The sequence below is a fragment of the Haemaphysalis longicornis genome, unplaced genomic scaffold, assembly GCF_048455015.1.
Source record: "Haemaphysalis longicornis isolate Haplotype H1 unplaced genomic scaffold, Haemaphysalis longicornis Haplotype H1 scaffold_5, whole genome shotgun sequence".
NCBI classification, from domain to species: Eukaryota; Metazoa; Arthropoda; class Arachnida; order Ixodida; family Ixodidae; genus Haemaphysalis; species Haemaphysalis longicornis.
In genome coordinates this window covers 30,206,861-30,221,789 of record NW_027526385.1, presented here as the reverse complement: position 1 = coordinate 30,221,789, position 14,929 = coordinate 30,206,861, and the positions used below count along the sequence as shown (strand labels likewise).

General features: G+C 46.9%; 1 protein-coding gene across 1 annotated transcript in view; it reads left to right on the top strand.

Annotated features, from left to right (window-relative positions):
* The window catches only part of LOC144138012 (sodium/calcium exchanger 3-like), a 74,802-nt gene that overhangs the window by 33,637 nt on the left and 26,236 nt on the right, over positions 1-14,929 (top strand). Inside the window, exons 2-4 of the mRNA XM_077670048.1 lie at positions 5,470-5,877; positions 7,595-7,721; positions 14,551-14,679. Of these exons, the coding sequence (XP_077526174.1) occupies positions 5,510-5,877; positions 7,595-7,721; positions 14,551-14,679 (624 nt within the window). The 5' untranslated portion in view covers positions 5,470-5,509. The remainder of the gene's footprint in view (positions 1-5,469; positions 5,878-7,594; positions 7,722-14,550; positions 14,680-14,929) is intronic.

Sequence of the window (14,929 nt, the reverse complement as noted above, 5' to 3'; positions counted from 1 at the left end):
CGTGTGTTTTTAATTATGACGAGGAGTATTCATATTTAATTTCCTAAGTTTCTGCAATTGTCATCGCTATTGTCATGATCATTTGCTGCGCATGAGCCCGACGTCGACGCTTCGTTTGAGACACTTAAAACCGAGAACGATAAAGCGGAAGTTCTTGCACCGAGAAATTATCCTTATTGAAGGCGTAAGATCGCCTTGAGCGTATGCCGGCCATAAGACAAACGCTCGGAGCCGCATCGAGCTCCGCGATCTTCTTCGCCTGCCCCGCCAACAACTCGCCGTACGTCGGTCACGCATGCCCAAGCGGCGTGATTGCCTGGCGACGTCGTCCCCTTGACTCCGTACAATAAGGTGGTGGTCGCGTACACCGTGTACGCACACAGACAGGCCCGCCGCTGCCACACGTCGCCAGGCCCATTGTGGTTCCGCACATCCATTGTGTGGTGCTGCAAGGTGCGGCGCTAGCTCCCCTGCTTTTCTTTGTCTTTTACTTCACAAAAAGACAAGATGGCGGATAAAATACAAGTCGAAAGCCATGAGGGCCCGCAATCACAGGGAAAGCGATGAGGTCTACGAGAAGCCTCGGACGTCTGATATCATGAGAGTGGAAGAAAGACACTTCCGAGCGCCGACAAACGCGTCTTGGAGGGGAACGACAAGAAGAAAGAAACGAAAGTAGACGGAACAAGGACGCGTACAAAGGAGTCATTGTTCTTTTCCACTCTCTTGCTCGTTACGAGAGGACCGCGAGTTCTGCGTAGAATAAGACGCCAGTGCAAACGACAGACGACAAGCCGTTCAGCGTCAGGCATGTATATGGGCTCTTCCAGCCAGCTGGATCGGCTGGGAGAGACAGCGCTATAGAGTGGCCTTCTATAGCAGGCTGGATTTGCGCTTTGTTTACGCCTACGTAAATAAATAAGAAATGAGTCATTAGCTTTTTTCCCGAAGAAATACAGTTACGGAATTCCGTGGGATTTCGGTAGGGAAAGGGAAAAAATGACAGCATCTCCACTCCGTGGATGATGGCGAGGGTGCGCAGTACGGGGACTCGAAATGACATCCAAGTTTCGCCCCAAGTAACATCCGATTTGCGCTCCGACCGTCATTCGATTTGAGCCGTGAGTTGCACCTTGATTATTCCCTAAATAAAACTGCAACTCACGGCTCAAATCGAATTTTGCTTGATTTTCGCTTGATGGTGATGTGCGCGCGGATGGACGCGGACGGATACTGGGAGGTCCTAAGGTACTCCGCACCGTTACAGGCGAGGGAGTAAGCCGTTTGACTCTCAGGTACTAACTCACGGTCGTAGCCCAATAGGTAAGACGACTAACACTAACTCTGCCTGATCTATCAGACACAGGTTAGAATCCTGCCGGTGCCTGTGTGAATTTTTGCGATTGTAAATGCTATGCGCATGGACGCGGACGGACATTGTGCTGTCCTAGGGTACTCCGCACCTAAAAATTGCGTTCTGGGGCGGTCAGGATAGGCTTGACTCTAAAATCGAAAAGGGGCGGAAGGAGCGCAATCCCTGTGGCGTTTCATCCTACATATCACCCAGATAAGGAGCGGCATCTTTTTTTCACGCATCGCCAATATCGCTGATTCTCCTTTTAAATGCGGCGGGTCTCTGTGGTGCTACAATTGTTTCGTGTAAGCTGCGGCGCATATAATCTGTGCTAAGGAATACAACGACGTTTTGAAAATTGGAGAAAGAATGGTACTCCTCGAACAACCAGGTTAATGAAAGGTCAGCTTCGTCGTGTGTGAGGCGTAGCGGCGAAACGGGATATAGTTTGTTTTATAGTTCTTGTATTGGACCGAGCAATAAAGTCGGTTCTCGCAACCGTACTCCGCTAATTAAATGAACATTGAAATCACGTTCAACCCACGTTTTGTTGGGACGAACCTATTTTTGGTGACTCGCTTATCCCCTTCCGTCCTGAAAGACGGTTTTCGCGAAAAGGATAAGAAATGTTAATCTGCCACATTTAGGGGAAATCTTACATTGTCGCTCTGCGCAATGTTAGCAGTGGTGTAATAGCGGGACGTAACACAACGAGAGCTTTCAGCGTATTAATATACACCAGGTAAGCGTTTCATGGGTACGATTAAACAAAACTAAAGGCCCCCACTACAGCCGCACAGTTCAGCTTCTGGTTCGTGAAATTTCATAAACAAATCCCCGCGATACAATCAGGTCTGGGCGAGAAAGTGGACCGTGAGTGCCGCTACTTCGTCTTATTACTGTGCTATTTGTATTATTCCTTCAAATTTCGCGTTAAATTTGGCCTCATTGCCATAGCAGTACACGGACGCCAAGCCCCGGACAAAGCAAGGTCCTAAGGTGCTTCGCCCCTAAAGCCTCCCGGGGTTCGCCCACAAATGCTTGGCATACCAAAGAGCTGCCGTGAACCGGTGCGGTCAGTTTCGCAAACTGAATGCGGCAAAAAGTGTAGTTCACCCAGAGCATTACGTGGCGTTATTCTAATACACGCACGTCTTCTGCAACCGCTTGCTACACAAAGCGGTACACTTTGCCCAGGAAAACGTGTGTCAACAGTCGCGCGACCGCGGCAATGTCCGCTCCACCGTGGCCTTTGTTGCGGAAATGTCGCTTAGGCCATCCCCATCCGTCTTCGGTGTCACCGTCTGCAATGCGGTTTCACGCAACGGGTGTCCGGATAGCTTCACTCTACCGAAACGCCGTGGTGTGGCAGGGTGTTGCGTCAAGGACAATGCCTCGGGACGTTCTTTACTTTCCGCTCGACTTTTGCCCTCACCCTCTCATTCTTTGCGCTTTCGCTTTCAACGTGTCTAATCGACAATTAACGGAGGCAATTACAGGCCCCTAGAAGGCACGAGGTGAAAGGCCCGAGGATTAAGCCTGCCAGGGGCCATAGAGTCAACCGCGACCACTCGCGGGAGAGAGGGCTACATTTCTCTACTTATTCTTTTGCTCCAGAAAACGTTTGTCGCCTGTAAGAAGGAGAAATGGGTTACGCGTTGTTCTCCGTCGGCGTACGTGGGTACGCCCTCGTGGTCGTTGACTCATACGTCTCTGGAACAGGGACGAAGCCTACTCGGCTGTGAATCGAGGTCTGCAAATACGTAGGGGGGCGTCGCCGCTCGGAGAGTGGTCCGACTTCCAAGAAGATTGACGTAAATGAAGGCCAACACAGCACGTGGTAGCTTTTTCGGCTCATTTATTTGCTCATCTGTGGTGCTAGCATATCGCGGCAAGTTCTCATAAGATGTTGCTATCGGTTGTTGTTACCATTCTCACGCGTATAATAAGCTAATCCGTTATTCGGTTGACTCATTGGCTAGGCTCTAAGGAAAGCTGGCACTTTGCGCCCATTGCGTGGATGGCCCACGTACAAAGGGCAACACCCTTGTCTATAATACATTTTTCGTACTTTTAGCCTTATCTTGCCTCGGCCGAAAAACATTTGAAGAAAACTATTGTATCATTTTGAAGTCTTGACCACATATTTTTACCTCAACGTCTTTTCTGACAAGTTTGAGTCCGAAGTTTTGAGACGTATAACCAGTTTAAGTTGAACTCACTGTTATAGACAAGGGTGTTGCGCACTGTACATACTTCACTTTCGACCCATTGGATATTAATTACATCATGCCACTGCCACGCTTACTTTATTTTCTGCCAAGGTGAAGACTGACTGCGTTTGTTAAACACGATAGCCTTTCTTGGGGTACTGAAAGCCGACAATGTATGTATGTATGTATGTATGTATGTATGTATGTATGTATGTATGTATGTATGTATGTATGTATGTATGTATGTATGTATGTATGTATGTATGTATGTATGTATGTATGTATGTATGTATGTATGTATGTATGTATGTATGTATGTATGTATGTATGTACGTATGTATGTATGTATGTATGTATGTATGTATGTATGTATGTATGTATGTATGTATGTATGTATGTATGTATGTATGTATGTATGTATGTATGTATGTATGTATGTTCCTCAATACAGATTTCCAGCCAAAACTTAAACGAATCCTGGAACGAGAGGTTTGTACATAAAAAACGTTTCCAGACCACTAAATCTAAACATGCTACATATTTCTCAACATTATTTAGCAAAAAGAAAACATTTTTTAGGGAAGACACCAATACATAGTTTGTATTTGCAATATTCTTTTAATTGACAATCCCTGGCTGAGTAATTTTTGGATAGCAAATAAAGAAATACGCGTGGAAAAACATTTTGCCCCCAAATTACCAAGAAGAGCACGCGGCGAGTGGGGACCTCGTGACGGCGTTCCCAATTCTACAGGAACGAAGGGTTACATGAAATGGCGCGCGAACAGCGGAACGTGCAAAAATTGTATTAATTTTAGCAAACTTCCTCCGTGTCAATGGCGGGAGTAACAAAACGGAAGAGAGAAGCGCGGGAGAGGTGGGCGAGGAAGAGAAAGGAGGAAATTTACGTGGCAGGGGCGGCCGAAGACTAACGTCTTTCGGCGATATTTGCTGCGAAGTCAGCAGATGCAGGGCCAATTATTTTTCTAGGCACAGCCATACCGTGGTTTGTTTTTCCGTGCTCGCTGTAATTGACAGATTGGCCAAATGATTTGATCTTAGCAGCTCGTTTTATTATTGGCCTGATTACGGCTCGTATGTTGTTGAATTGGTTTTGAAGAGTAGCTGAAATGGGATTTCACGCACCTAAACAACAGGTAGGCTATGATGTGAACCGTAGCGAACTGCTAAAGGTTAATATAGAGAATGAAATTCTAAGCGCTGACCCCGTCATACTCATGACCTCATGCCGATGGCCTTAGTCACTGAACCACCTCAGCAGGTTATTGGGGAACCCGACCACAATCCCTCAATCCTATAGCTCTTTCTATTTTACAAAGTAATACAACGATTTGGTTGGAGTCAGTGAATTAACTTTATGAAACATCATACGCGATCTTTAGGGGCTCTCCCGATCAGAATTGTCCTCAGTCCAGGATACTTTGGTGCTTCGTGGCAAGACGGTTTCTCTCCACCAGTTTACGCTCGATGGTCGCGGCCGAGCTTGTCGACAGCTCCACCCACTGTTTTGGAGAAATGTTAGGGAATATGGGAAAAGTTTCTGTGTGTGAGCACGCAACAGCTATGTGAAAGAGTGTATCTAATCGTGGGCAACGTTGACACGTAGCTGTGTACTGCGTGGTAAGCATGGCGTGGAAAAGTGTGTTGTAAGGTATGTGTTGATCTGCAGTTTTCGGAGGGTGGTAGCTTCAAACCGAGAGAGTCGTGGATGTGGTGACGGGAATTTCCATTGAAACAGTCGGTAGTGGGAGAGGATATCTGTACAGGTCAAGAGGGCATCAGGGTGTTTAGATGCGAAAAAGATGAGCTGTCACTTTTTTGTTGTCGAGAAACCCTTCAGCACTTTCCTCTCAAAGCTAATCCCAACATTCTCTAATGCAGGTCGTCATCAGCTCGACCTTAGTCACTCCAAGAAGCCCCAATGGATTCCGAAGCCATGGAGGAGATGTCCAACAATACCCACCACCATTACGCGTGCAGCGAAGGTCTCCTGCTTCCGTTCCTGGACGAGTCCAGCTGGTCGCGCGGGGGACGCTCGTTCGTCTACCTGCTAGGCCTGATATACTGCTTCCTGGGCGTGGCCATAATCGCGGACGTCTTCATGTGCGCCATCGAGCGCATCACGTCGAAGACGAGACGGCTCACGCTGTCGGCCCAGGTGCCCGGCGGCCAGCCGGATGTCATAGAGGTCAAGGTGTGGAACGAGACCGTGGCCAACCTGACGCTCATGGCACTCGGGTCCAGCGCCCCGGAGATCCTGCTGGCCATCATCGAGATCGTCGGCAGCGGGTGAGCAGACGCCGCAGTTCTCTGAACATCTGGCCGAAATAAGACATGACAGAGTGAAATATTGACGAAGTCTTGCCAAGCTGGTTGCCTATTCTGTGGACCGTACCGCGAAATAATGGTCAGCTTTATTCTGCTTGTAACCGTCTTTAATTCGGACTAAATTTACCCTGTTTAGGGCTTCACTAACGTCTTCCGTAATTCAGACTGCATTCCGTGCAGAGCACAGTGCTTTTAATAATACCCCTCTCAGAAGCACAATTTTCAAACGGACGACTAAGGCTTCAGTAATCAGGAACGTTTGTACCCAGGGTCAGATGCCACGTGCACAAAAGCACAGCAACCAAACCACGAACAAGTTTGACACAACTGGAGGAGAGGACCCCACATTCGGATCGAAGCAAAGCACGGTGTCGCACTGCTGAGAGCTGTCAAAACACTCGAAAACAAGGGCGCTAATGGAGCCGGAGCTGTTAGAAGCAAACGCCTTTCGGCAGCGTTTGTTCTGCATTGTCTTATATAATATGTAGTGTAATCGTATATCCAGCTGCCTACTGCCGTAGCCGCCGTAGCAGAGCATGGAGGTAGAAAGCGCAGTAACATATCCGAAGCTCACTTCCTACGCTTATGGTGGGAGCCGTACACGCAAATCCCTCACCAACAGTTTTCTTTTTGCTTATTTGGTTTGAATTTGCTGGAGCCCCGGGGCACCGCTGAAACACGCTGGTCGACAGGTTGGCGCCGTATTCCCGCGAGACGCCTACCAGGTCGGCTTAGAATTTCATAGCTCGCCGGGTACGGAGGGTGCGAGGAGAACGCCAAGCAAATGTTTCATGGTTTCATGTGCGCTATTGTTAGCTCCAAGACTTCGCAGCATCAGCTTGCAGTGAGAACCGCCACGGCTTTGGATTCCCGCCGTTCGTGTTCGTAGGTGTCGTTCACATGGTTGTGGGGTTGAGGTGTCATTGTTGTGGGTGTCGTTCACAGCTTTGCTTTCCAACCACCTTCACAGCGTGGATTGGAGCCAATTTTTTAAAGGTCCACGACTACACAAAATGCAACTTCGTGCAGTTTGAAAGGACTAGCCTTTAGTAAGTCGCTTAGACCTATTACAGCCTCAAGAGACGCTTTTTTATGAGGAAAACAAGAAATTATTAGTAAACTTTGAAATTTGGCGCTACCGTGCCATAACCTGGTCAGGAGTGACGTATTATGGGCAAGCACTAGAACATAGTTGCCTGTGTATTAAACGCGTGTCAGTCCTCAATTTACACGGTAAAACGGAACTAGCGGCTCCATTACAGTCGCCCAATCATGTTTCTTGGCGGTGGTTCATGTCGGCTGCTGCCAATCACACAAACATTGCTTCCGTGAAGCCACAAAGAAATCGCAGGAAAGTGGCCGAGGAGTTTCCACTGCTTCATATGTTTTCTTTAATATTTTGACTATTTGCTTTAGGTTTGCGATAAAATTCATACCTTTTTTATCTAGACAAAGCGGTCTTTTTTAATGAGCCAGACCTGTATTTAGTCCTCTTGGTCCCTTTAATACAAGTTACGGGTTGCGGCGGAAGGCATGAGGTCCTCCACATTTCAGTTAATAACGTCACGACCGGCGGCCACGGCTGCTAATGATGTTCGGCTGCATAAATTCTATCTCACTTAAATCAAAGCGGTTCCCGCTTCCCGCGCAACAACCTGTCATTACCGACGCCCTGCAGGTTTTCGGCAGGTGACCTCGGTCCTGGAACTATCGTCGGTTCGGCTGCCTTCAACCTGCTCGTCATCACCGCCGTGTGTGTCATGAGCATACCGGGCACGGAGACGAGAACCATACGAATGGTCAAGGTGAGCTGTACGACTGCATTACCAAGGCGAATACCTTGTATGTCTCATTCGAAGCTAGGTGTCATTGAATGATGCCGGCGTCGATACGTATGGTACAAAAAAAAAAGACCAAAGAAGGTCAGAAGCGAACCAAAGCATTCCAACCGCCTGCAAGAGAGGATTAATGATTAACAAGGTCATCCGTAACAAAAAAAAAAAAAAACAGCGCAAACTTGACAGAAGGAATACAAGACAACAGAAGCGCTTCTGCTGTCTTCTATTCTTCCCGTCAAGTTTGCCCTGCTCTTCCATTACGAATGCACGTACGCCAACTGACCCTATTAACCCTATTAATGTACCCTATTAACAGAGTTAATTTAATATTTTGTTTGTGATTGATAGTAACGATTAAGCGCAGACTAGGGTGGGATTGAGGTAGATTAGGGCAAATTAATATGGTATAATGAGAGACTAGTGAAACGCCGGTTCCATCCCGGTAGCGGTGGTTGCTGTTCAGATCGATGCGAAAACGAGCACGCCCATGTGTCCAGATTTCAACGCACGTCAAAGATCCCTATAGGTATTCAAAATTAATCTGGGGCCGTCCACTACGACGTGCCCTATAGAGAACGTGTTAATTGGGCGCAGCAACACCCAAATTGTGAATTTGAATTTCTTTGATTAGTGGTAGTAATGACAATTAAGGTCGAAATAAGGGGAAATAATGTGGGGCAAAGGTGGATAAGGATGATTGAAAGACCACAAAAACATGACCGCTCAGTACACAGGTGGATGTGCATATTATAAAAGGTGCCTGCCACGATAGCACCCGAAGCTTTCGCCTTCAAAATATGCAAACAGACTGAAGCGCCCGGGAGATTTTGATGCTAAAGTATCCTGCCGAGCACTTCTGTTTTGAAAGCCAAGGTTCCGATCGTCACAAGCCCGTGATTGCAGGAATACTGCGATGATATCGGCGGTCACAATCAGTTATCAGTGTGGATGTACCTACAATGCTGAGCTGATGACACTGACCGCCTACAATAGCTGTCTTTGAAACTGGAAACTATATTAAGGGAACAGTTTCGATTCGCAGCATCCTTAGTGGTCCATTTTGGACGTTTCTGTGCGTATCCATTTGTAGTTTCTTTAATTGCATTAGCGTAGGAATGGTTTGCCCTTTGCTCAAGGGGAACCTGTTGATTCGTTCTTTGTGTTAATAATGCCGCGACTGTCACAGGGGTAAACTGGGAATTCCAGGTGTTACTCCACCGCGGCCTTTTCTCTTAGGCGAATTTTCTCCTGACTCAACGCACACAAAACACTAAAAATGAACATGGGTTGTCAGGTCACGCTCTCTTCTAGGGCCACTTCTTTCAAGTGTGGGGACGTCTGTAGCAGATCGCCTGTACGTTTATCGTCTCCGATTACACTTGAGTTCTCTAGCGTTCGGCTAGCTTGCCCCATCTAAGCTACTCCGTGGTTGTGCGGTTAGGTTCAAGGGTAGCCCCTATCAACTAAAGGGGAATGAATTACGCGAGCGTCAGTAGGCAGCGTTTCGAAGCCGTCTGCTGACTTGAAGCGCAAGGTTGCCTTCCATGCAGTTTTCTTATTTTGTAATGCATGATCTCACGACACGAATAGTCTGCGCGCTATTTCAACATGTATTGCCGTCTGGGGCATGTTTATTGTGGGCGACGGGACAGCATATATTTGGGCGTTCTGAATGAAGATTGCAAGTACCGGCGCAGGATATTGTATCTGACCGATTGAAAAATGTCCCAATTGCTACTATGTTTTCAGAAAGTACGACGTTTAAGGCAAGGTAGGATGTGAGCAAGCGATCATTTTGGCCAAACGGCGTTTATTGAACTTGCTAATAGAAAGCAACCCGTTTCGTGCCACCTAACTAAAATTGCTAAAAAAACGAGGGAACAATTCTCCTAAAAAGCTGTATTCTTCAGCTATGCCAAAGTTAAATATTTGCGTAAGATAATTCTAAAAAAAATAAAACTTCCTCTTTTTTTACGCTTATCTTGTTTTGATGTAAATTTTGGTGATTGTGCCTTTTGCTGAGGCCTTTGGTTATAAGTCACAGGAAAAATAGCGGTGAATATTGTCGTTTAGTAAGATGTCATTGCTTCTAAAATTTTTAATGCTTCTGTATTATGAAGAATGTCAGCTACCCAACATCTTCGAACGCTGAGAGGTTGTTCTATGCCTTTTCTTTTGTTATTGGCAGTTCTGCAAGAAGCGGTCGCAATTTTTTCGTAGCCTGTTACATCTACATTCGCTATTATCATGCAGGCCGTCTTAGGGGGCTGGAAGTAAAAAGAAGCTTGAGGGTGGAGTACAAAAGGCGTCAAAGTAGGGAAACACAGACGGAGATGGATGTAGTGCTCTTCGTTTAAACTGATGAAAACGCCTTCTGGGACCGGAATGACGTTGAGTGAGTTGGCTAGTTCTTTCAAGTAAAAACGATGCACGTTATTTTCACGGTTCCTCTAATTGCGCTCTACACCCGATACGACAAATAGATGCCACAAACTTGAAAAAAAAAATGAAGGGAGCTCGCACTAACGCGTAAAACTTGAAAGATAGCGAAGCTGTACGCAACCTTCCTGACCATCACGAAGTTTTAAGTCCACAATCGCAGCCGATTTGCTCCTTCTTCGCGACCGCAACGATGTCTACTTTCTAAGTGTGAGCTTCTTCCATTTTCTTGGAAGCGATAATCATGGGTCATCATCTTGGAGGGGCGTACGCTATGACGCGTCTTTCTCGTTACGAGCAAGTGTTGCCGCGATTATGGCGAACGCTGGAGTTGTTTTTTTGCCAATACTGGACAATCTCCCTAAGTGGGTATGCTTGGCTTGCCAAACGTGCGCAGGGGACGCTGGGTAGTCGTCGTGAGGGCACGCACGCACGAGCTTCAGGCATTCGTTTGGTTTTGTTAACTGCCGTGCAGTCCCCCAGAGGCCAGCGTTCGCGCCCTCCGCAATTTCTTGGTATCTTTAACTGCGGACACGAAAAATTACGATTTGCTAAACGGCTGCGCTGTTAAAAAATTGAATTTCGGGGTGAAATGCGCCGAAGCTTTACCTGGGTTATGAGGAGCCCTGTAGGAGGAGGGAGAAGATTACAGGAACCCTGCAACACTTTCGATAAGCGCTTTCGCCAGCAGGGAGCGGGACTGCTTGATTTGCACGTCGCACCAGATAAACCTTCCATCTCTGCTTTGTTTTTGTGGCTTTTTTTAAGTTGCTATCGAAAAGCGTTCATTGCTGCCGCTGAAGGAAAAGCGGCCAACAGCCGCTACATGGCCTTAGTGACGCAGTTCGAGTCGTCGAAGAATTTCAAGACCAGGAAAGAAAGAACAATCTTTGAGAGATTTTACAAGTTATCTGATGGGCATATAGCAGTAATTTTTGGCTGAGGTACTTTGCGACCCCCTAATCTAAGTACTGGGTGTGTTGGGCGACTACGTTCTGCAAGCATTTAAAATTTCAAAAAAAAAGTTGAGAAAAGTGTTCCAGGGTCACTTTAAATTCAACCACCCGGGGATATTCAGCGCACGCCGAAATCTCGACACACAGGCGTTATGGCTTTTCGTCTGAGAAGCAGCCAACGCGGCCGGGATCCAACCCGCGTCCTTGGGCTCAGGAGCTAAGCGCCTCAACCACTGAGCAACAGCGGCTGGGACCAAAACAAATTAGCCAGAACGGTCTAGCCACTAGCAGCGGCTAGTAGCGACTAAGCGGGTTCTCGGAGTTCCAGCTCCAGCTATGACTTAAAAAAAAAAAATCCAGCAGAAATTCATAGAATTGTCTACGAATGCGTAGCATTCTCATGCAGGTTGCCTAAGCACAGCCGGTTATGGTCTAGAGTGCAAGTTTGTTACAGCCATATGTGCTATGAATAGCGAAAGACAATCTATTATTTTATTCCATTGAAGATTTCTTCGGGAAATTTTCGCCGATAATGTAAATTTATACCGTTATAGTGATGAAGTGCTTCTAATTTGCTAATTATGTTTCTTTTTTCGAAGGTGCGAGGCGCACTGCAGACTTGATCCACTTTAGCTACTTTTTTACGTATTTCGAACGCTTTTTTTGCGGACTTTTCTTGTTGATTCTTCAGTTTTTGGGGGTAGATGTATAATATTCATATCTTTTATTTTGTCAGATCAATTTTGTCGAAATTTTATATTTTTTACTCTTCTTATCTTTTGGTTTTTCAAAATTCTGTTTGACCAGTTACCTCCATTTACGCTATTATAACGATTACACGTCTTGCTTTCTCCAAGTCTGCATTTTTGTGGAAATGCAGGGCGTAACACTGTACTTGCTGTGGGGGTATTCGGCAAAGAATGCTACGCGTTATAACCGCCATTCTTTCGTCTAACACACGGCAAGCGAGGCAACAAGCATTCAATTACGCTGTCCAAGGAGTATGTCTGTTGACCAGACTGAGTACGGAACAAGAACGCAGCAATGGAGAGAGTGCCGCCTTGGCAGCCTCATTTCCATGCAACTGACGAACGCATCGACGGCGAACGGCAGTTCGCTAAAGATTTCCTCCGCTATCGACGACCGAGTGTCACGCGGCGGAATAAACCACTCCGGTTTTGGCATTCGCCGTCGAGTCTGAGCAACCGCTTTTGCCTTGCGGTCTGGTTTCAGCTGGCTGGGAGTGCTTGTTTCTCGTCGTTTTAGTTTATTATTGTCGGAACCGTCAAATATTTCCTTCGTGACCCATGAAGCAACATTCATTACAGCAAAGCTATGGTTTAGGACATTCTTCGTAAAGTCAGGCCCTTATTGTCGGAACCATCAAATATTTCCTTCGACACCCAAGAAGCAACATTTATTACAGCAAAGCTATGGTTTAAGGCCTTCTTCGCAAAGTTAGGCCCCTAATTTCAAGCAATATCGGCTAGTTCTAGGCAAAACATTACACGGCTCATCACTTACTATGCATTCGAAGTCGATTTTTTTATCTCTGTAGTATCGGGCAGGCAAAGAGGGTTTCTCAAAGATTTACCGGTGTGGATTCACAGCGACCATGTCTACAGGAGCCGTCAAAAGTAACTGGAACACGGCCTCGTAACTTTACAGAAATGTCTAATTCCGGAAACAGCCTAGCTCCATTGATGTGCATTTAAACGAGCCCTCCGTAATAAAAAGAGCTTCCTGTACACTGGCAGTTGCTGTCATAAAGTCAGTAAGGCAAATATTTGGCAATATTCAAATCATTGTTTCAATTCCTCAAGACGGCACCTGTACATTCGCCCCGCCCTCTATTTGCGGGCATTCCAAGCGCTTGCGTGGTTAGTTTGCTCCAGCTCCCCGGGGTGGCGGTACCGTCGATAAGACAAGTTGTCCTCCATTTAAATTTCGCTTCTTTTCTGCCGTCGTAATGGGGAGGCGACATGTACTCCGGCGGACTTCACCTTTGCTTGTCATCCACCTTCACAGACAGGCACGTCTGATGTGTGTGCGCATGTGTGAATACTGTATTCAACTGTTTTCTGCTCACGCTTTTAAATGCAGAGCATTTCAGTAACTCACGATGTCACCCGCGTTGACGTCCGTAGTCGTAGTCCGCACCCCTCCCCCTACAATATATAAAAAAATACTATCCGGCGCCTGGTTTCGATCCCTCGACCCAGCGGGCGGAACGCAAGGTACATGGTGCTCTACCCACTGCGCCACAAAGCCGACAGAGAATGGGAGGCTACGAACGCGCCTTATATCCTTGACTCATTCAAACTACGTCAAGAAGCTGCTGATACAACGCATTCACTACCTGTGGGCGGAACGCCAGGTACATGGTGCTCTTCCCACTGCGCCACAAAACCGACACAGAATGAAAGGCTACGAACGAGCCTTATATCCTTGACTCATTCAAACTACGTCAAGAAGCTGCTGATACAACGCATTCACTACCCCCAACTCCCCAAACACTAAACGTTAACGCAATACACCCACCCCCCTATGCGACGCATTTACTCGAGTCCCCCTCGCGGGGAGATGGGCCCAATTCTTTTTCCCCTTTTTCCGTCTGAGTGTCAGGAAACGAAAGGTGGCTCCTATTTCTTGCATATTTTCTTCTGGAAACCTTTCCCAAATCGGTATTGCCGGTTACCTTGTGCTCGTAAGATGTTGACACAGGCTTTTAAAGCGAAAGCTTTTTTGAAAACGTTGGCGCCCTGCTAAAAAAAAGTAGTGCATTTCCCGCTAAAGTGGTTGGTCAGCCGAAACGCTCTGATAAGATTCCTGGACACACGGCGCGATCGTGAAATCGGGCTTCGATTGTTCCAAAACATTTATTCTCAAAATCACGAAAAAAGAACGATTCAACATAACCCATTACACGCATGTATCATAAAGGAGGAGTGCAACAGTATACCTTTATCTCGTAAACCACACATCGGTATACAGTTAGATCGTTCGTAGATGTGTTTACCTTGGGACCGAAAAATCGCCGCATGGGTTCTTTCTCCGTTTGCGATTATGGTCTTAGGAGGTCTAACGATCGGTTGGACGCACTTTTAGTTTTCGCGCTTCTCTGAACTTCCTTTATGAAGGGATGATAAATTATTTGGTTTTCGGCTTCTCATGCGAAACTTAGCCAGTGCGAAAAAAGCCGCACCCGCCTCCTCACGCTCGGAAGCGTTACTAGCGGATACAAGGTGGAAATGACATTGTCTAAAAATGAGCGACTTTAGTTTAATCAAGCGTCTTTTTTGTTGTTGTTTCAGTGCAGGTGTGGGCAAGCCGTTTCAGTGCAGATGTTTTGAGTTGATATACACGTATACCCTCCAGTCTCTCCCGCGTCGTTCGTGCAGGTGTTCGCCATCACAGCGTTCTTCAGCGTGTTCGCGTACGTGTGGATGCTGGTGGTGCTGGTGGGTTCGAGTCCGGAGCAGATCGAGCTTTGGGAGGCCATCTTGACACTGCTCTTCTTCCCGCTACTGGTGAGTACCGTGCGGACTGGTACCAGGCGGAAGCCGTAAGTGCCGCGTTGGGTGAGGAAACGGCGTTGTTGGTGTCCGGTACGCGTATATGCGTTTCCTAGTCAGTACAGCCAGCCATCACCTGAGCTTTCTTGTGGGGGTTATATCACAGCATAAACGTACCTAAAGCATATACAAAACCACCCGAACTGAAATAAATAGCAGCCAGAATGGACCTGCAATGGTTCAAAACCGCGGTGTAGAAAAATAT